At 52.0% G+C, this 19692-nt stretch overlaps 1 protein-coding gene across 1 annotated transcript; it reads right to left on the bottom strand.

Moving 5' to 3' along the window:
* Positions 1-228: 228 nt before the first annotated feature.
* On the bottom strand, positions 229-18918 carry PPP2R5D (protein phosphatase 2 regulatory subunit B'delta). Its single transcript, XM_014837390.3, has 16 exons — positions 18732-18918; positions 13742-13819; positions 5057-5273; positions 4633-4832; positions 4438-4548; positions 4222-4314; positions 3662-3792; positions 3467-3526; positions 3243-3351; positions 2992-3045; positions 2511-2681; positions 2281-2408; positions 1544-1645; positions 1373-1445; positions 1116-1232; positions 229-962 (listed from the first exon to the last, which is right to left on the bottom strand). Exons 1-16 carry the CDS (start codon positions 18756-18758, stop codon positions 825-827), a joined length of 1809 nt encoding a protein of 602 aa, XP_014692876.1. The 5' UTR covers positions 18759-18918; the 3' UTR covers positions 229-824.
* Between the last annotated feature and the right edge of the window lie 774 nt (positions 18919-19692).

Raw genomic sequence — 19692 nt, forward strand, 5'->3', positions numbered from 1 at the left:
AGAAATAAATAGGTGTTGAGGGGAGCCATGCTTGGGGCACTGCTCCCTGCTTCCTTCCTCCTCGATTTGGGAACCAACAGCACAGGAAAGCAGTCAGCCACAGGGTGGTCCCTTCCATGTCTGTGATCCCAGGGCTGCTGCTCACCAAAGAGAGGGCACAGGTCGGGTGTTCATTCACCCCCTTCTCTTGGTCCATCTGGGCCCTGTATTCATCACCTACTGTCCATAACCTAGGCTTTTCTCCTTTTGACCTCCCACGTTGTCTTGGTCAGGCAGGGGTAAGAGGAAATAATATAGCCCCATCAGCCTGCACAGTGCTGGGGCTGGGGGCCTATTTGTGCTGTTGGGGGTTGGCTCCCCTCCAGCTTCTCCAGGGGCCAGTGGGGCTTGGCATAACTTTGGTGAGAATAATCTCCTGCTGCTCCCAAATGCTTCTGCAGGGAAGGGAGAGAAAGAAAGACCCCTGGAGTTCAAATGAAGATGAAGGGAAGGGGAGAGGAGCATATGTATTCCTGTATTTCTCAGAGCAGCCTCAGGTAGCTGTGGGGTTAGGAGCAGGAGGGGGATGGGCACCCCCAAGTTGTCTGAGCACTGAGCATCTCAGTACTCAGCCTGTCTACTAGCCACAGGGAGGCATGAACACATTTTGGGGAGAAGAGGGACCACTCTGGGTGTCCCTGCTTCAGTGCCGCATCCCCCTCCCTGGAGTAGCTAGAGAGGCACTGCCTTGCCCCAGGTCAGTCAGTGGGGAGCAGAGGGTGGAGGGCTAGGGCAGCGTCCCAGGGCTGCGTGGGCTGTGGCCCTGTGGTGGGAAGGTGAGGGGGTCAGAGAGCCTCCTGGCTGGCAGTTAGGAACTCTTCCGCCCGCTTGTGTGCCTCCAGTGCCTTGATGGTGTACACGTCCTGGGGCAGCTCTGACTTCCGCCGAAGCAACACTTTCTCCTTCTTGATGTCCTTTAGCATCTGTATGTGGATACAGAGAAGTCGAGGAATGGTGACCAATTCCCACCAAATTCTCTTGTTTCCTCCCTTATTCCTTGGCTCTGCTGCTCCTGTCTCCTTTCCCTTCCAGAGCTGTCTTTTATTTCTGCTCCCCCTCCCCCTGTGCCCTCCCACCTGCACGGCCTCTGTCTCCACTGTCCTCTTCAGAAGCTGGATGTCCTCTGCCGTGGGGGTCTCTGTCTCCATTGAGTACACAGGAGGCAGTGGTGGAGGAGCTCGGAACATGGGATACTGAGAAGGAAAGAGGCACGGACAAATGGTGAGAGCCATGTCAGAAGTCTGTGAACCTGTCTGCTTCACGTTCCTCAAACGAACCCTCCCACAGCCCAAGATGGGGCCCTCAGTTCAGGGCAGTGGCAGAAAAACCTCACCTGGGGATTAAGTCGGGCCAGCTCCTCGATCTTTTGCCACATCTCTTCCCTTTCCTTCATTCGGAACCGGCCCCTGAGGGAGCAGAGACAGGATTGGGGTTGGGCTTGAGAGAGAAGCAAAGAGGGGCTGGTGGTCGAAGGTGAAAGCCCCCCAATTGGAGAGAGACTCACTTCTGCTTCTCTGCCTTGTACTGTTGTGTGCAGTCATCAAACAGCTTCTGATTCATCTCCATAAACAGCTTCAGGGCATTATAGATGAGTCCATGGATTGTCCTGCCACCAGGAAGAAAGATGAGGTAGAGGCCAGAGCCTGGCCCTGGTGCCAGGACCCCAGTCTGCTCTCTCCTAGAAGGTGTCTCTGCTAAGAGCCTTCTCGTTTACTGCTCCCATTCCACAAACCTCTGTACAGTGTAAGCTTATCTCTCTGGCCAAATCATGTGACTTGAGATTGGCATTTCAGGGTCTTTACAAATACTGGTCTGCCTGTCCATCGTCCCCACCCCCCCACTTCCTACATTCCAGCCCACACTGATGGCCTCCTAGCAGCATGATGGACTGCACATGCTTTTAGCAGGAAAGCCTTTTTACAACACTGGGATTCAGCACATACTAAGAAGATCACATCAGCTTCTCACAGCATGGAATTAAGTCTCCAAAGCTGCAGGATATCTGACCGCAAGCAGAGATGTAATATAGGGCACTGCTCTGCTGCTTGCTGTCACAGAGATCTCTCACACAGGGATCCTTTCTCCCCAGGCAGGCCCTCAACAAGGTCCTATCTATATGCAGTGGGCACCAGCCCCACTTGCTGAGTGACCAGATGAGACCACTAGCTCTTTAGTTCTTCCACACCCTCACAGGTTCCAAACCCAGAGCCCCACTGCCCAGCTCCCCGCCAAGCCTCCTACTTGTTCCAGTGGCTCTTGGAGTTCCTGTAGAGTGCAGGGAACATGATGGGGAGGACTCGGGCAGCATTGTCACTTATCAAGCTCATGATATACTCATTGTTCCAGTAATAGAGAGCACGCTCTGCCACCTGGTGGGAACAGGTGGAACTCAGTGGAGATAGGGCTCGCTTTGCTGAAGACCCTCAATTTCTGGGAGGCAGGGGCTGGGAAATGCTGAGTGTAGGTCTCACCTGGAAATGGGGGCTGGAGACACACTTGGCAAGCTGGCGGAAAAGTGGTTCCATCACTTTGCTGAACTCTGAAGGTTCAATGACATCCAGAATCTCCTCTAATTCATTCAGGAACATCACCTCCTTGGGGCTGTGGGTCTTCGGCCAGAACTTGAGAAGTCCTACAATCACCTGTGAGAAGGGGGGATATGGGGATACAATGCTCACTCAATGACTGCCTGCTTCTCCAGGAAGCCTTCCTGCCCTCTCTTCCCCACCCCAGTGAGCACAGATTGGGTGGCCTCAGCTAACTGCTCATGTTTCTCTGGCCTGTATCTGTTTCCTTGGTGTGTATAGGTTTTACTTCTTCAGAGAGGGAACCGTGTCACCTGCTGGGCCACATCCCTCCTGAACACCTGCTTATGGCACTGCTTGATAGGTACAGACTCGCCAGTGCCGCTGCCAGGAAGAGGTGGGACCTGGGGCCCAGAAGGGGAATTACCGGCTCAGTGAGACTGCTCTCCTTCTCCAGGAATTGTACCACGCAGTATGCCAGCTGCAAAAGGGCGAGGCAGAAAGGAGGTGAGGTACAAGGCCCAGGTCTCAGAGAGCTCAGTGACAGAAACAAGACTCCAGAATGGAAGAGGAGGTCCAGAGAGGAATTATCCCACCCGCATCCCAGCTGGAATACCTGCCCTTCCCCTCTCTTCTCTGCTGCCAGAGTCAGAGATGCTCAGGAGGAAGGCAGCTCACCTGAGGGTGGTAGACACTCAGGGACTTGACCTTGTGAAGGGGAAGCAGGACACGGATGAGGAACATCTTATGCTCTTCCTTAAGGGGCAAGGCAAAGCCATTGATGATGCTAAGAGTTAAAGGCGGTTTGTTAGGACCAAAGGGCCAGGTCCAAGCGCAATGCACCAATCCTCCCAAGCTTTTCATTTTTCAGCTGTCTGCGCCTCCACCCCACCCCGCCTCACCTGCCCAGGATCTCCAGGAGCTCCGCAATCCCATTGTGATGCTCCGTCTCATAGATGAACCTGAGGGAAGAAAAAAGGCTCTCTTGACAACCCTGATGCCCCTCCAGTATTCCTGCAGAGTCCCACCTACCTCCCTTCTCCCACCCCACCTTAGCGGAGGCTTGCTTTGCTCCTGAGCCTGGGCTCCTGCCTCACCTGTAGAAGATGTGGTTGATCTGCCTACGGATATAAGCTCGGAGCCCCAAAAACTTGCCATAGATGCGATGCAAGATGGTCTTGAGGAAGTCCCGCTCTCGAGGATCCTCACTGTCAAACAGGTCCAGGAGCTGGGAGCAGATGGGAGGAAAGGCGGCTAGTGAGGCAGGAGCCCAGGAACACCAGGGCTGGGGTGACAGGGGCCTGGGCAGGGGAAGCCCAGAGGGTTTCTGGAGATGGGGAGTGGAGACAAGTCTCTGGAAAGCAGAGTGATTCCATTACACTGCGCTACCCAAGGTGAGGTCTGGGAAGCATGTTTGCAGACCCCATTCATGGGGAAGAGGTAACCATGTTGCTCTTTTGTTTCCTTCCATTATGCTGGAAGCTTCTTAAGGGCAGAGCAGGTTTGTCTAAGCCCCCATAGGTCCCTTGTACCAGACACAGCTGAAACCCAATATATTCAGCAGAAGGAAAAAGAGCAGTTGAGACCAGACTGAGGGGCCGTGGGGCCAGAGTTCACGGACTGGAAGGAGGGAAAGGACAGAACTTCAGGGACTCACAGCAAGGACAAACTTCTGGTCAATGTACTTCTTGGCTATGTTTGGCTGGAAATCAGGAGACTCAAGGAAACGTAAGAAAAACTCGTACACGAGCTGTGGGGGGAAGGAGCATCGCTGAGGGGGTATTCCCCAAGGACTGGGAGAGACCCCCTTGCTGCAGCTCTCAGAGTGCCCCACTCCCTGCAGCCAGACCAACCTGCCCCCTCGCCCTGGTACCTGGAGGTGTGGCCAGGCAGCTTCCAGGGTGGGCTCATCTTCCTCTGGGTCAAACTCAGCCCCAGTGGGATTTGATGAAGGTGGCAGCGTCCGGAAGAGGTTCACTGAAAACTGAGGGGTAAGGCCCAGGTGAGAGCTCCGTAAAGGCTTCTCTGGCCCCCGGCCCTGCCTCCTCTCCCCTCTCCCTGTGCCCACCATGGTGACAGCCTCAGGGTAAATGGCCTCGGTGACAACATCGCGGCTATGGGTGATGTACTCCACCATTTCATTGAGTCCTGCCCGCTTCACCTCCTTGAATTTGAGGTCACTGAGTGGGTCTGACACGAAGTCAAAGAGCACACAGCACTGGCGCAGCTTCTGGATAAACAGCTCCTCCCGCTCCTGGGTTGGCGAATCTGGGGAGCACCCAACAGTCAGCTTCTCCTCCCTAGTCCTTCACTGCTGTGTCCTACTCCCCTTACAGGGCTTCCCCTGCCCCATCCTGCTGCCATCCTGCTCCCCTGGCACCCCCAGCCCCAGCAGAACTCCCATCCTCCCAAAATACCCCAAACCTCCATTCCGCCAACACCCAGTGCCCCCTAGGCCTGGTGCACCAGCCCCCTCAAAGTTTTCCAAGTACCTTTCAGGGCAGGAAGCTTCTGCAACTCCCGGTTCTTGCTGAGGTTGAAGCGAGAGGAGCTTTGCCGACGCTCCTTCTTGACAATCTGGGGCCCCCCTGAGTACTTGATTTTGCTGAGCTGTGTGGGGGGTGGCGTGCTGTTGCTGGGACGCTTGTTGGATGACGGTGGTTGAGACTGGGGCTGGGGTTGGGGCTGTGGCTGCGGCTGGGGCTGGGCCTGGTCAAACAAGTGATTTATTGAAGTCCACTCCCCAAGACATGCCTCCCATCCAGGGCCTGGGCCACCGTCCATCCCCCAGTCAGTTTATGCCTGTACAGGTCTGGGCGGCGAGCAGCTGTCTCCTGCCCTGAAGGAGCCAGGGCCACGGTCAGACATAACTAAGGGTTCTCCTGGAAGGGAGTGGTCAAGAAGTCACGTCTCCCAAAGTGATGCCCACTTCCCGTGCATCAGGAGCCTTCAAAATGTGCATTCCAGTTCATGAACAGGCAACACTCATTGATGGATTGATGGTAACAGAAGTCAAAAAAGTGGCCATCTGGCGAGGGCCGAGGTGGCAGTGGTGGTGGTAGGGAGATGCAGGTACTGACTGAGAAGTGGGAGGAGGAACCTTCTGAGTAATAGAAATATTCTATATCTTTTGGTTTTTTTTGAGGAAGAATAGCCCTGAGCTAACTACTGCCAATCCTCCTCTTTTTTTTGCTGAGGAAGACTGGCCCTGAGCCAACATCCATGCCCATCTTCCTGTACTTTATACATGGGACGCTTACCACAGCATGGCTTTTTGCCAAGTGGTGCACTCGGGATCCAAACTGGTGAACCCCGGGCCGCCAAGAAGTGGAATGTGCAAACTTAACCACTGCACCACTGGGCCAGCCCCAGGAAACATTCTGTATCTTGACTGGATCTGGGAGGTGGTTCATAGCATAAACATACATGACAATTCATTGAGCAGGATACCTAAGCTTACTGTACTTTACCACTTTACTGAATGTATGACATTCTTCAGTTACAAGTTAAAGAAATTCATTCTCATGTCTCAGTAGTTTAACTACCAGAAATATAGCTTAAGAACAATCCTAAATATAAAAAAAGGCTTTGTGTGCACTTTTCACAGCCTTATTTATAACAGCAAATAAATAAATGGGAAATCATGGAGTTAAAATTATGTTTATGAAAACTGTATAAATGTAATCATACATGGCTCAGCTGTGAAAAATATTTACACAGTCATAGTAATTTACCCCAAATTGGCAACAAGTACTTTGGGAGGAGGGGAAATGTCTGCATGGAGGTATAAGACACCGAGGCCTTAATTTTCCACGGTAGGAAGTCAACAGATAATATTTAAAGTTCAAAAAGGGGGAAAAAAGCAGTGAAAGAATCTTATTTGGAAGTATAGAAGTCAGTCTGCAAGGAAAGAGTTAGGAGTTGAAAGTGGCTGCCACAGAGCACAGGAGAACAGGGGCCTGGGTGGGGCTGCCCTTATGATCTGACCTTCCGAATGATGGACATGTTACCATGTTGATAAAAATGTAAAATAAAACAAAAAGCCTAAAACTATATAATGGCAGAAAATTGCTTCCTATGCTAAGTTAATAAGGACAATACAAAACTGTATATGCAAAATCAGCTCACCCATGTTACAGCGCATGCACAGAACCCCAAACCCGGTGAGGAAAAGGACAGAACAAGAGCAAGCCCACCACTGTGTTCATGATGGTCTCCCACGGTACCAGAGGGATACAGGATGTTTTTCTCCTTTTCTAAATTTTCTACAAGCTGACACTGCTTTTATAATGGGAGAAATACAACTAATTTCTAAAAGCTCTCTCTTTACTTCCTCCCAGAAATGGGTGTCAGAGGACCACGAGGCCCATTTTCAGAAGTCTACATGCTGGTGTTTGCAGCGCTGTCAACCCACAGCGACTGTCCAGGTAACCCCTGTAGGGAGAGGAGAGAGGCTGAGCCACAGGACAGCCCTTGCCCCCACCAGAGACTGCAGCAGGGCCAAAGGAGTGAGGCCACATCCAGCCAGGTACCCACACCACAGGAAAAGCTGTCCCCCCCGTCCTCATACCTGCCATCCCCACCTCTCCAGCTCCCTCCACAAACTACTTCATACAATAAGAATGGGAGAGGGGCTGGCCCGTGGCCGGGTGGTTAAGTTCGTGCGCTCTGTTTCGGTGGTACAGGGTTTTGCGGGTTTGGATCCTGGGCGTGGACCTAGCACTGTTCATCAGGCCATGCTGAGCCATATGGCGTCCCACATACTCAACTAGGAGGACCTACAAGTAGGATATACAACTATGTACTTGGGGGCTTTGGGGAGAAGAAGGAAAAAAAAAGTGGGAGAATTTGAAATCCTCTGGGATTGGGGCAAGGAAGACAGATATGCTGTGCTTTATATGCTCTGAATTTTTTATAGAAACAAGTATGTCAAGCTTGTGACCTATGTGGGGATCAAAGAACAGGAGAGGAGCACTGGGCCCAGTGTAGCTCATTACCCCTCTGGCCACATGGCCCTCTCCTCCGCCTGGAATGACAGCCCCAGACATCAGTTTGACGAGAGGAACACAAGGAAGTGGAGCACGAACAGCCCTCACACACCTCTCCCGCCGTGACCAGCACTCAGCCAGTGTGATTTTGGTTAGACAGGGCAAGGCACCCTGGAGTCTGGGGTCTCCAGGTGGATCCCACGTCAGTGGAGGACTGGGCAGAGATGGAGAGAGGCAGAAGTTTGACGCACCAGTGCCTGGTGTGCATCAGACTTTCCCTGCTTTGGGCCTCCATTTCGCTGTTGTAGGAACAACCAAACCCTTAATGGTCAAGAGCAGACTCAAGTCTGACTGCCTGGATTTGACTCCTGGCTCTGCCATTTATTTATTTGTTTATTTAAAGATTGGCACCTAAACTAACAACTGTTGCCAATCTTTTTTTCCCCCCCTGCTTCTTCTCCCCAAATCCCCCCAGTACATAGTTGTATATCTTAGTTGTGGGTCCTTTTAGTTGTGGCATGTGGGATGCCACCTCAGCATGGCCTGACGAGTGGTGCCACGTCTGTGCCCAGGATCCGAGCCAGCAAAACCCTGGGTCGCCGAAGCAGAACACGCGAACTTAACCACTTGGCCATGGGGCTGGCCCCTCTGCCATATATTATCTGAGTAACCTCCAGCAAGTCACATGGCCTCTCTGTGCCTCAGTTTCCTCATCTGTAAAATGGGGGTGACAATAGTACCTCCTAGGGTTGTAATAAGGATTTAAATGAACAATATTTGGCAGACAAAAGAGTTTTATAAGCAATATCTTCTATTATTATTATTACTATTTCCCATCCCTGGATTTTAGGAATGCAGCATAGAAATTCCTGATATTAGCACACCTCAAATGTTCCTTAGAGTCCATTATCCTCCTTGCTTTAAAATGGGGGAACCCAAGAAAGCATTGCATCTTTCAAGACCCAGCTTAAGTCTCAGCTTCTTCCAAAAAGCCTTCTCAGATAACTCCTGGCCTTGAGTGTCCACTCCGCTCCCACCATCCTGACACTACGTATCTGTTCCATTGGCTCTGTGATCATCCCCAGTGACACCTCTTGCTCAGTCTGTTCATGTGTCATCCCCCAACTAGATAGCAAGTCCCTGAAAGCCAGAACCCCGGTTTGTACCCCTCTGGGTCCCTTCAGCACTAGCACCTGACAGGCATTCAATGAATGTTTGGTTGCTTGATTGACTGGGGGCCAAGCCCAGGCCCCTCCACACAGGCCCTTCCTGTCCTGACTCGGGAGCTCTCAGAACAGAGCCCTGTACAGTGGCAGGAGCAGAGTGGGAGGGAGAAACAGCAGCGATACTAGGGTGAGGGGCTCAGTGGCAGCTGAGGAACAAGACTCAGGAAGAACACGTCTCTCCATCCTCCCAGATAAGACGCAGACACCCTGCACCTCCGTGAACCTCATACTGAGGGGACCTCAGAGAAAGGAGGCATTCTTCCCAGAAAGGGAAAAGCAAGGCCTCAATTTTCTCTGCTAATGAGGAGGGGGCTGGGCTAGATCAGTGGTTTCCCAACCACTCTCCAGGTAAGGTTTCAAGAGAACAGAGGGTTGCATGCCTAAAAATAAAAGTTTAAAAAAACACCCAACGAGCTGATGCCTAAGGCCCCTTCCCCACTAGGCTTGCATTATTGAAGACTGGGGCGGCTGGAGAGCAGCTGAGCCTGCCCCACCCCCAGCCCACTGGGCCACCCTGGTTTTATGAGGACCATTGGCTCCCAGGCCCCATACACAAGAAGCATCTGAGAGACAGCTGGTCCAGCCAGCAAAGGCCTTGGCTGCCAGAACTCGATAAGGCATCCTCTGGTCTGTTCACCTTTCACCAGGAAACATGCTTGTCAGAAGGGAAGTATGAGGAGATGCCAGCACCCCACTTCACGTTCAACCCTTTCTGCTAAAAGCTCTAGCTTCTAACTTCTCTCCTGACTTGGGCTGGAGGTGGGAGGCAGCTGATCCCCTGGAGAACCTTCTACAGCCATCAGGGCAGGGATGCACATTGACCAAAGGCAACCTGGCCAACCTGCCCACCGCCTCCTATTATGTCCTGCCTGGTCCCACTTCTGAGGCTCTGTAGTGGCCATCTCCTCTGCCTGAAGTACCTTCTCCCACTTCCACACTCTCAAGAGGATCTGGACTCCAAGAAGCCTTCCCAGATTCAGGCCTCCAGCAATCAAAGGGCACTTTGAATTTACACACTATGCTCACACTCAGGAGACTGCAACTACACTTGCCCATTCTGAACCAGTCCTGGTCCAACTTGATGCATTAATAATTAAACCATATATTTAAACACAAAAAGTAGGAGATAGAAATATAATTTAAGCACTATGGAAAATATTGTAGGAGAAAGATGAAAAATAAAATTAACAGTGAAAAATGCAAAGATTAATGTTATAGCTTTTGCATAACGAAATAACTAGCCAAATAAAGATCATTTTAGTTTAAAACCCTGAAAATCACAGAAGCATCCCCTGCTATAGTGTCATCTAGAGCTCTATCTAGCTGTGCTTAATTCCTTCCTTCATTTATTCAATAAACATCATGCTAAGCATTAGAGATTAAAAGGTGAATAAGACATGGCCCTTGCCGTCAAAGAGCTCACAGTCCAGTGGGTGAGACAGACATGGAAGCAGCTCTTAGTACAAGGGAAATGCAAAAGCTCCATGGGCCACAAAGGATAAGGGAACACAAGAGGGCTGAGCTGCACACTCTGCCTGAAGAATTAGGGAGGACGTCCCTGAAGAGGTGACTTTTGATATGGCTCCTAAAGGAAGAACGTGAGTTTAGTTGGCAAAAGAAAGAAAGGAGAGAAATAAAGCAGTCCGGGCCAAAGAAATCAAATCAGAACGGGCCCTGAGTCATAAAAAGGCTTGTCACATCAGAAGATGGGAAATCCTGGGGGGCAAGAAACCAGGATAGGGGCTAGAAGAGTGGGGTGAGAGGAGCCGAGAGTGTGAATTCGGCTTTTAACTTGTAAGCAATGAAATGCCAACAGAGGTTTTTAAATAGAGGACTGATAAGACCAAAAATGTTTTTCAGGGTAACAACTCTGGCTACAGGGAGGACAGGCTGCAGTGGGGGGACTGGGATTTCTTCCTCCTTCTGTCCCCACTCCCAGACCTCAGGACAGAGCACAGCACATAAGAGTCCATAGCATTGAATTTTTTTCTCCCAAGACAGACCGAGAAAGCCCCTTGCCTACAGTGGCAGGTCAAGTGAGTCTGACGTAATCTCTCAAGGCTCCTTTCCGTTCTAAGTTTCCGAGAACCTTAGAGCCAGCACACTGTCACGTCATGAAGAACACAGAACTGGCTCCTGAGCCACACAGACCTGGATTAAATTCTAGCTCTGCTGTTTACTCGCTGAGTGAAAGCTATTTAACATCGCTAAATCTGTTTCATCTGTAAAATGGGGATGATGATAGTAACAGAATGACCTAAGGAGAGTGTTGTAAGGATTAAATGAGAAGATTAAAAGATGAAAGGCATGCAAAGTTCTTAGCACAGTGCCTGACACATAGTGTACAGGGTTGAATAGTGTCGCCCCGAAATTCACGTCAACCCGACATCTGTGCATGTGACCTTATTTGGCAATAGGGTCTTTGCATATGTAATCAAGTTAAGATGAGATCATACTGGATTAGGATGGCCCTAAATCCAATCTGACTGGTGTCCTTCTACGGAAGAGGGAAATTTGGACACAGAGACATAGAGACACACAGGGGAGAATGTCCAATGAAGATGGAGGCAGAGATTGGAGTGATGCATCTACAAGCCAAGGAGTGCCAAAGACTGTGGAAAGCCACCAGAAGCTAGAGAGAGGCATGGGACAGATTCTTCCCTAGAACCTCAGAGGGACATGCCTGCCGAGAGCTTGATTTCAGACTTGTGGCCTCCTGAACTGTGCAAGAATAAACTTCTGTTTTTTTAAGTCACTCACTTTGTAGTAATTTGTTATGGCTGCTCTAGGAAACTAACACACATGTAACTGCTCAATAAAACAAATGTTGGCTGTACTTATTAGGATCAATCGGAAAAGTTCTGGCAATTGCATGACATGTTAAATTTGGCTGTAAGAGCCCCAAAATCTGGACTAGAAAAAGGGCAAGAGAAGGACTGTGCCAAACGGCTTTTGGTGACGTGGGCCTCACAGCCTGGCCCCCAACTTTTCCACTGTCCCTCTGCCTGGGGCCACATGGGTGCGTTTCTGGAAAATCAAGGAGCAGAATTCCTGCAGCTTCCTCATACGGGGAGCCTGAGCAGTGTTTCATAAAACAGAGCCCAAGGTGAACTCAACACTCTCCTTTCCCAGAGGGCTTGATATCAACCCACTGTCTTTAACAGATATGTCAAGAAAGGTAGTGGAGAAATCCTAGCAGCTGGTCTGTTTGAGCCTTCATCTTACATCTTTGAAAGGAGAGGGCTAGACTCTAAGGTTCCTTCCAGCTCTAATTTGCAGTTGGTTTGTCTGCTCCTTAACTCACTCACTCATTCACTCACTAATGCATTCAAATGCTGGTGCCTGCGGTGTGCCAGGCCCTTGGGCATTACACGAGAGCCTCACGTGCTAACACAGGAGACCACTGAAAAACAATGAATTCACATGGAATTGTTTCATTACAGCTGCGGGTATGTGATGCTGGGGAGTGGTACTGGTACTGGATGCCGGAAGAGCAAATAGCAGGAGCCCCAACCACGTCCTGGGGATGGGGGTGGGCAGTCAAGGAAGGCTGCTTTCAGGACAGGACATCCAGCCTATCTAGTAACTGAACAAGTAGGGGTTAGTTAGGCAAAAGGCAGGAGCGGCCTCCTAACTATTCCTTTCTGTCCCTTTAAATCCTGTTTCTAAGTCTCTCTTGCTGCTTTAAATGTCAGTTGCCAGCTCCCAGCCACCTTCCCTGTGGGTCCCACAGATGTCATCATTCCTGAAGGGGAGACTGAGCCCAGAGGAGTGTTCCCCAGAAGCATTTACTGATGATCTATATGAACCGAGCGCATGAGCACACAGGGGCGAGGAGGAAGCAACACCGTGCAGCTCCTCCCCTCAGAGTTCACAGTGTGCTGGGGAGAAACACACATGGGAACAAATAGTTACATGAGGGATAAGGACTATCACGGAGACATGTTCAGATTACCGTGTAAGTGCAGAGGGAGGAGGAATTTATCTTTTGTAGTCCTCAACAACCAGGTCTGTAAAATGGGGAAAACCTACCCTGCTTTTTCCAATGATTCAAGTGCGGCCTAAAAGGATGGTCACAGGTGTGAAAAGTGCTGGGAGCTCTTTAGAGGTGACAGGGACCAGAAGTACCCAGAAAAATCTACATCCAGAGTTAACCCTAAACACTTGTTAATCAATCTCATCTCTCCAAAAAACCACATGACCTGCCCATAATTCAAGAGCTGTTTCCTGTTCTCCTCCCTCCCTCTGAACAGTTTAGAACAGGAGAGAGGAAGCAGAGAAACCAAGGCTCATCAGCCCCCAGGTAATACAGGCACTTGCTCAACATGTCCACAGGATCATTCACCATCCTGAGCATCCCACTGTGCACGCTCCCAAACCTTCATGGACATACTCTGGATTTCCTTAAGTCCCTCCACCCTCCAGTGCTCTCTCTGTTTGCCATTTATTGCTTTATAGCCCTAGATTGCTGAGCTGTGCTGGCCTCTGCTAATAACTGTCCTTTAGCAGCTCCCGTCTGATCGGGACCAAGGGCAGTGGACCCAGTCCTGCCCGACTCAGACACCAGCCTCTCCCTAGCCCCTGCCCAACCCAGAGCCATGCTGAAGCCACTCGCCACCACACTGATCACCCAGGTACTTTTTCCCTTCTCCGGAGGACCCAATACCCCTAGCTGTTTGCCCTAAGAAAAAAGGAATTCTTAACACTCAAAGTTGGTAGACAGAGAAACGACTTCTACAGGAATTGCTGAGGAGTCAAAGAACTGGAGAGCTTATTTGGTCTGTACCAGCCGAAGGGAAAGCCTGCCTGAGGGCAGCCGGGATGGGCTGTCCAGGTCCCTCCCAGGCTGTGGACGCCGCCTTCCCTCCTGCCTGGATAACTTCTGGGCCCCTCACCCTACTAGTCATCAAGCAGCTGGAGCTCGTGCCTGCACCATAACTAGGGCTGTGCCCACGTTCATTACCTCCTCGGTGCTCTCGCCTCCACCATCCTTGCCCGAGCTGCTGGGCTTGGCCGTGCCTTTGGCAAGCTTGGGGGGCTCCTGAAGGGAGAAGATGGAGGGAGAGTTAGCAGATGGCAGGGGAAGGGAAGAGGCCTCGTCTGGACCCCATAGGTCTCTGCTGTAATTATCCTCTGTCCAACTAAATCAATCAATCAATCAGAACCACTGAGCATCTACCTTGTGCCCTGCCTGAGGGGAGGGGGGGTTGGGGGACACAAAGGGAGATTCAGTCCCTCCAAGGACTTTAGAATCTGGTTAGGAAGACATCTCTAACACACCATAATTAAACATGATATTGCTCTTTCCCTTCATAAGACTGGTGTATGAGTTAGGGCCTGGGAGGGCCTCTGTCAGGTAAGCACCAGGGTGAGGAGTCTTAGGGAGAAGCATCATGGAACAAGCCGCTCAGATTGGCTTGTGGCTAAAGTGGGCAGAGGGTGCCTGAGGCTCTCCTGCTGGAGCAGAGGAAGCCACCACTCTCCCCCCAAGGCCATCCGGAAAGACCTAGAGGCACTTTTTGGATGTCACAAATAGCTCTCAGACTAGAGGGTGCTACTGGCAAAATCAATGGGGCCCAGGGATGACAACGGGTATAGGAATTGCTCCAAGAAGGCCTCAGTGGACAAGCACAGGGACAAGAATGGGGGTAAGGCCCTGAGGTGCTACAAGGAATGAGCACTGGTCCGAAGCCTCCCTCAGGAACCTGGCCACTGGCTCGGAGTCCTGCCTGCCAGCATCTCTTCCTATGCTTCAGGCCGAAAAAAGCAAGTGTCCAGGGACAGGATGGGGAAAATGTGAAAAAGACTTAGGATTTTGGTCTGACTGCAAGTTCAACACAAATCATCTGTGTGCTGTTGGCTGCCAGGCAGCTCGCATGACCTTCCGTCCAGTGAACAGACCTGTGCAGACTGCTTGGCCCTGGGGGACATGGAAGTGCCCTGTCCTCGGCACTGACAGGGCCATTCTGGAGGATCTGGTTCAGTCGTGAGCACCAGACTTTGGGAGAGACAAAGACAAATCCTAGGTTTTCTTCTGGGGAGAAATACAACCCATCTTGGGAGTGGATTCAAAAGCATGTCCTGAGAGCAACAGCTGCAGGAACTGGGATCGTTAACAATGGAAGGGAGGAGTCATGGCAGTGGGGGAGCAAGAGGGATCCTAACACACAAATGAAGGGCTGCCATGTGGACTAAAGATGCAGCTTGCTCTATGTGGATCCAGAGGCCCCAGAGCCATGGGCTGAAGAGGCAGGAAGACAGGCTGAGGCTCTAAACAAGGAAGAATTTTCTCCCGGAGCAGCTGCACAGAAAGTGGCTGCCAGGTGAGGCTGCAAGCTCCCCAAGCCTGAGAGCATTCAAGCAGAGGAGCATTCATGCCTCCTCTAAGGCAAGTTGCAGAAGGGATTCAAGCCTGAAATGAAGGCTGGATCGGAGGACCCTGGAAATCACTTCCAGCTCTGAGATTCTGCGACTCAACAGCACCTGAGCCCCTTCAGTGAGAAGTGTTAAATGAAGTGATTATGATTATGGGGGCAAAAAGATTTCAGGGAGAAGAGAGCTCTGTGTGGGCTGGAAGAGAGGGAAGGCTTCGTGGGGGCAGGGAGGAAGGAGGCCATGCCCAGGTGTGGAGCAGCTCCTGGCAGTTGCACCAGCGGGAAGGAGCTCTTTCTTTGGGCTGAGCATTCTCCCACTGCCTGCTGACCAGGCTGGGCACACTGATCCCTCGCCAAGGGGCCAGGGAGTGGCTCAGAGTGTGGGGTGGAGAGGAAAAGGATGAGGGGGGTGCAGGCAGGACACAGCACTGGAGGCAGCTGTCTGCACACACCCCAGATGTAGGCCTCTGGGACAAAGCTGACCTGTCTTCGCATAGGTCTCATCTCTCTACTTGATCATAAGCTCCTGATTCATTTTTGTAGCCCTCCCACCCACCCTATAGCACTCAGACATATCTCTTCAGGAATGCGCCTAAGAGAGAGCCCAGCTGCCTGGGCATGTGAGGGTATGTGAGGGTGAGGGTGGGTGTGGGGAAACCAGGCCCACGGCCCTTGCTCCCTGGCTCGTGCAGAACAGGTGAAGTGCGTACACTTCAGCCCAGCCCTGCATGGCACAGTGGTTTGGAGCCAGCCCTGTGTTTCGGGCCCAGCTCTTACTAGCTGTATAATCCTGGGCAAGTCACCTCGCTTCTCTGAGCCTCAGTTTCCTCATCTATTAGGTGACGACAATCATGGTACCTAATTCCCTTTAAAGATTTTATTTTTCCTTTTTCTCCCCAAAGCCCCCAGGTACACAGTTGTGTATTTTCAGTTGTGGGTCCTTCCAGCTGTGGCATGTGAGACACCGCCTCAGCATGGCCTGACGAGCGGTGCCGTGTCCGCGCCCAGGATCTGAACCGGCAAAACCCCGGGCCACCAAAGCAGAGCGCACAAACCCAACCACTTGGCCACGGGGTCAGCACCCCTAATTCCCTTTAGCACTGTGTCTGACACATGAAAACCCTAACGTCATTCAATGTTATTACTATTATTATGAACAAGAAGAAAGTGGGAGGGAGCAGGAACCTAAAAGACATAAGTCCCTGATCAGAACATGAGAGAAGAGGAAGGATGCAAATCCCCCCACGGGATTGACTCAGCACCCATCCATTGAGCACCTACGTGTGCAAGGGAGATGCTAAACCAAAATGAGCTTAGTTATTATCTCAAGGGGAACGAAAAGACTTGTCCACAATTAATTCCAGTCCAAGGGAATACAAAAGGGCCATAAATGACCTACCAAGTGTTCTGCAAATCCAGGGGAGGAGGGAGACCTCACTCCTCACCGAGGGTTTGGGAAAGGGTTCACGGAGGAGGCCCTGAAGGATGGCCAGGATTGGGATCAGCAGAGACGGAGAAAGGGGAGAGGTGATGGATGAGCAATAAAGATCCTCCACCCATCCCTCCTGTCTGTCCCCACCCCACCCAGGCAAACCTCAGTCACATCGTCACCTCCCTCCCCCTCCGGACTTGCCAACAATTGAAGCAGGCCAAATGCAACTGGAAATCAAAAGCAGAAAGTTAAACCTTAAAGGGGATGAGAGACGCCCCATGTACCCCGATCCTTCCAGTATTCTTTTCCAACCAAATACTTATACGTGTGGTCCTAGCAAGTCTATTTAAGAATTTTTCTTCATCTTCTCAATCATCTAATGGAGAAAGGCTTTCTGTGGATGGGATAGCATCTGTTCCATCAGACTATCAACTAAAGATGGGTGGGGACCTCACCAGCTTCCCCTGAATTCCATGCCCCTCCACACTCCTTTAAGGAGGCCCTTAGCCCTTGGTGTGGCTAACTTGTGTGTGCATCACCTACAGCTAAGCTGCTCAAACCACCTTAGCATGCCCAGCCCCCAAGGACACAGGCCCTGGGTGGGGCACACAAACCTGCCCAGCTTGGCACCCCAGGAGGTTCAGTGCCCAGTACACCATCACTAACCCTACACCCAGAACCTCAGGCCCTGAGAGGTTATGGGGACAACCCAGAATCAGAGCTGCCTGGCAAATCTCCAACAGCCCAGGATAAAGAGTTGAATTGATAAGGTCGGAGATGGCAGCCCAGCAACCCAGCCAATCAGAGGACAAATGAAAGCAAGACACGTCTGGGGTCATAAAGTGGGTGAGCAGAACACCAGGCCAGAGCCAGCTCCCACCACAGGGGGCCAGCCCTAGGAGAGGAGAAGCTGGGGGAGGCTGGAATTGGTATCCTAGCATCCTCTGTGAGTCTGTACCTCAAGAGAACCACACCTCTGAGTCAGACCTCAGCAACAGCAGGCAAGAGGGTAGAGAAAGGCAGAGATGAAGAACAGGAGAAGGCACTACGGAGGTAGAAGAGGAAAGCGAAAGAAGACAACATCAAGAAATGGCTTGCTATCAGGACACCATGACAAAGGCAAGGGTTCCAGGGGTGGCTGGCCTGTGGGGTAAGAAGGAAAACTGATCGGATTGTGAGAGCAGATTCCCAATTTGGGGATAGCGTGGCCCAAGAAAGACAAAAATCCAGCACTGGTGCAAAAAAGGAAAAATGCAAAGGTTATCCTAGGATTAGGAATAAGGGCAGGAGCCTGCTCAGAGTAGGAAAGGTGATGGGTTTAGGTTGATGCCTGTTAGGAGGGGCTTTGGTACAGAGGAGGCCTTTAAATCAGGAGACCCGATATTGCAGTTGGGCCTCCATCAGGCTGTGTGACCTTGGCCAAGTCCCTTCCCCTGTCGGGGCCTCAGTCTCCTCATCTGTATCACTAGGGATTGCACTGAATGCGCTCAGAGGTCCCTGCTAGCACTGTCGTTCTGAGGTTCCACCGACAGAAGCAAGGGCTCAGTCCTGGCTTACAAGTTTGTGTGCGAAGGAAGAACTAGAGGGAGGGGCCTAGGCCAGATTTGGTGGAGGAGAGAGAAAGCAGAGCTGTTCTAGGTCAGGGAGCTTGGCGGGGAGGGAGAAGAGGCTGTAGGGGACAGTGGAGAAGGCCGGCCCAGGCCCCGGCGGGTGAGAAGAGGAGGGAAGCGGCTGCGCGGGGAGGGGGGTGTAGTTCTGGAGGGAGGTGCTGTCTCAGATGAGGGGCTGTCCCGAACGGGCAAACGGGTGGGGGATGGGGGAGTCGTTGGGGGAGAAAAAGCAGGCGAGTGACCTGGGAGTGGGGCAGATCTGGAGGGAGGAGGTTACTCTGGGCCGGGGATAGGTGGAGGGAGGACAGGAGGGAGGTGTACGTAGGGGGACTCTATCCCGGGCAAGGTGAGGGAGCCTTCCCAGCTGCGGCACAGGCTGGGGGTGCGACCAGCAGCGGGACGGAGGGCTGGCCCCGGGAGTCCTGCGGGGGCCGGACGGGAGGGTCAGTCTGGGGCTGTCCCGGGCCTGGCTCGGGCCCCTCCCAGAGCTCCACGCAGGCCCCAAGGCGGAGGCGCGGGGAAAAGGGCCACGCTCACCTTCTCCTTCTTCAGTTTATAGGGCATCTCGGCCCGTGCGGCCCCGGCCCGGCTCCTGCGGCCCCGCTCCGGCTCCGGCTTTGCTCGGCCACACTCGGCCCGCTCGGCGTCTCTTCGCCACCGCCTGCGCGCTGCGCCCGGGTCGAGCGGTGTCTGCGCCTCCAATTGGCCCGAACTCTTACAAACCTGCCTGACAACCAGGCGCCGCCTCCTCGGATTGGTCATTGGAGCCAAGCTGCTTCCTTTTTTTCTCATTGGAAAGGAAGAGTACAAACCGCCAGGGTTCGGCTCGCAGAATTGGCCGAAGTGGGAGGTCCCGCCCTAAAGTGGGTCGAGCTCAGCGAAGGAGGCGGGGGTAAGGGGAAGCCCCAGCTTAGCAGAGTGCCGCACTCCGGCGTCTGTTGTGCGTCGGCTTCGGCCATTCTTCGCAGCGCATTCTCCCCTAAAGCGGCTCTCACGCTTTCCCTACTCTGCTACTCCGCCCAGTCCAAACTGAAGGAAAGAAGCCCTAAAATGAAGGGTACCTTTCTTCATCAGGGTAACGTAGCACTAACTGCATACGCAAAATTGATTGAAATTGCTCCCAAGAGTCCTTGAGGGCATCCGTTTCCTAGACAGGGCTTGCAGAGGATCAAAGGGGAAGCCCGGCAGACCGGGAGCTGGGTGAAATGAAGTGAGAATCCCGGATTTGTTGCAACTTTGGAAAGAGGGTCCCGTTCCTGCTGCAAGTGTCCTGCGATTGGGAACCAGACTTGAGCACTTGAGAACGCAGTAGCAAAGCTACCTCATCGCTGAGTGTCTCCGGGAAGTACATGCCTTACTCCCCACCCTGCCCAAGCCACTGCCCTAATGGATAAGACTAGTTTTTGCCCTCAAGGATTTCACAGTCTGGTAAAGTTCACAGACGTGTATAAACGGATGATTAAGATACAATGTAATAAGTTACACAAACCTAGAGATG

This window comes from Equus asinus, chromosome 8 (assembly GCF_041296235.1).
Source record: "Equus asinus isolate D_3611 breed Donkey chromosome 8, EquAss-T2T_v2, whole genome shotgun sequence".
In the NCBI taxonomy this organism is placed as follows: Eukaryota; Metazoa; Chordata; class Mammalia; order Perissodactyla; family Equidae; genus Equus; species Equus asinus.

Coding starts and splice junctions, on each gene's coding strand:
- PPP2R5D (XM_014837390.3), bottom strand. CDS start 18,758: ATGCCCTATAAACTGAAGAAGGAGAAG. Junction 13,820..18,731: donor ATAAACTGAAGAAGGAGAAG/GTGAGCGTGGCC, acceptor TTCTCCCTTCAG/GAGCCCCCCAAGCTTGCCAA. Junction 4,549..4,632: donor ACCCTGAGGCTGTCACCATG/GTGGGCACAGGG, acceptor CTTACCCCTCAG/TTTTCAGTGAACCTCTTCCG.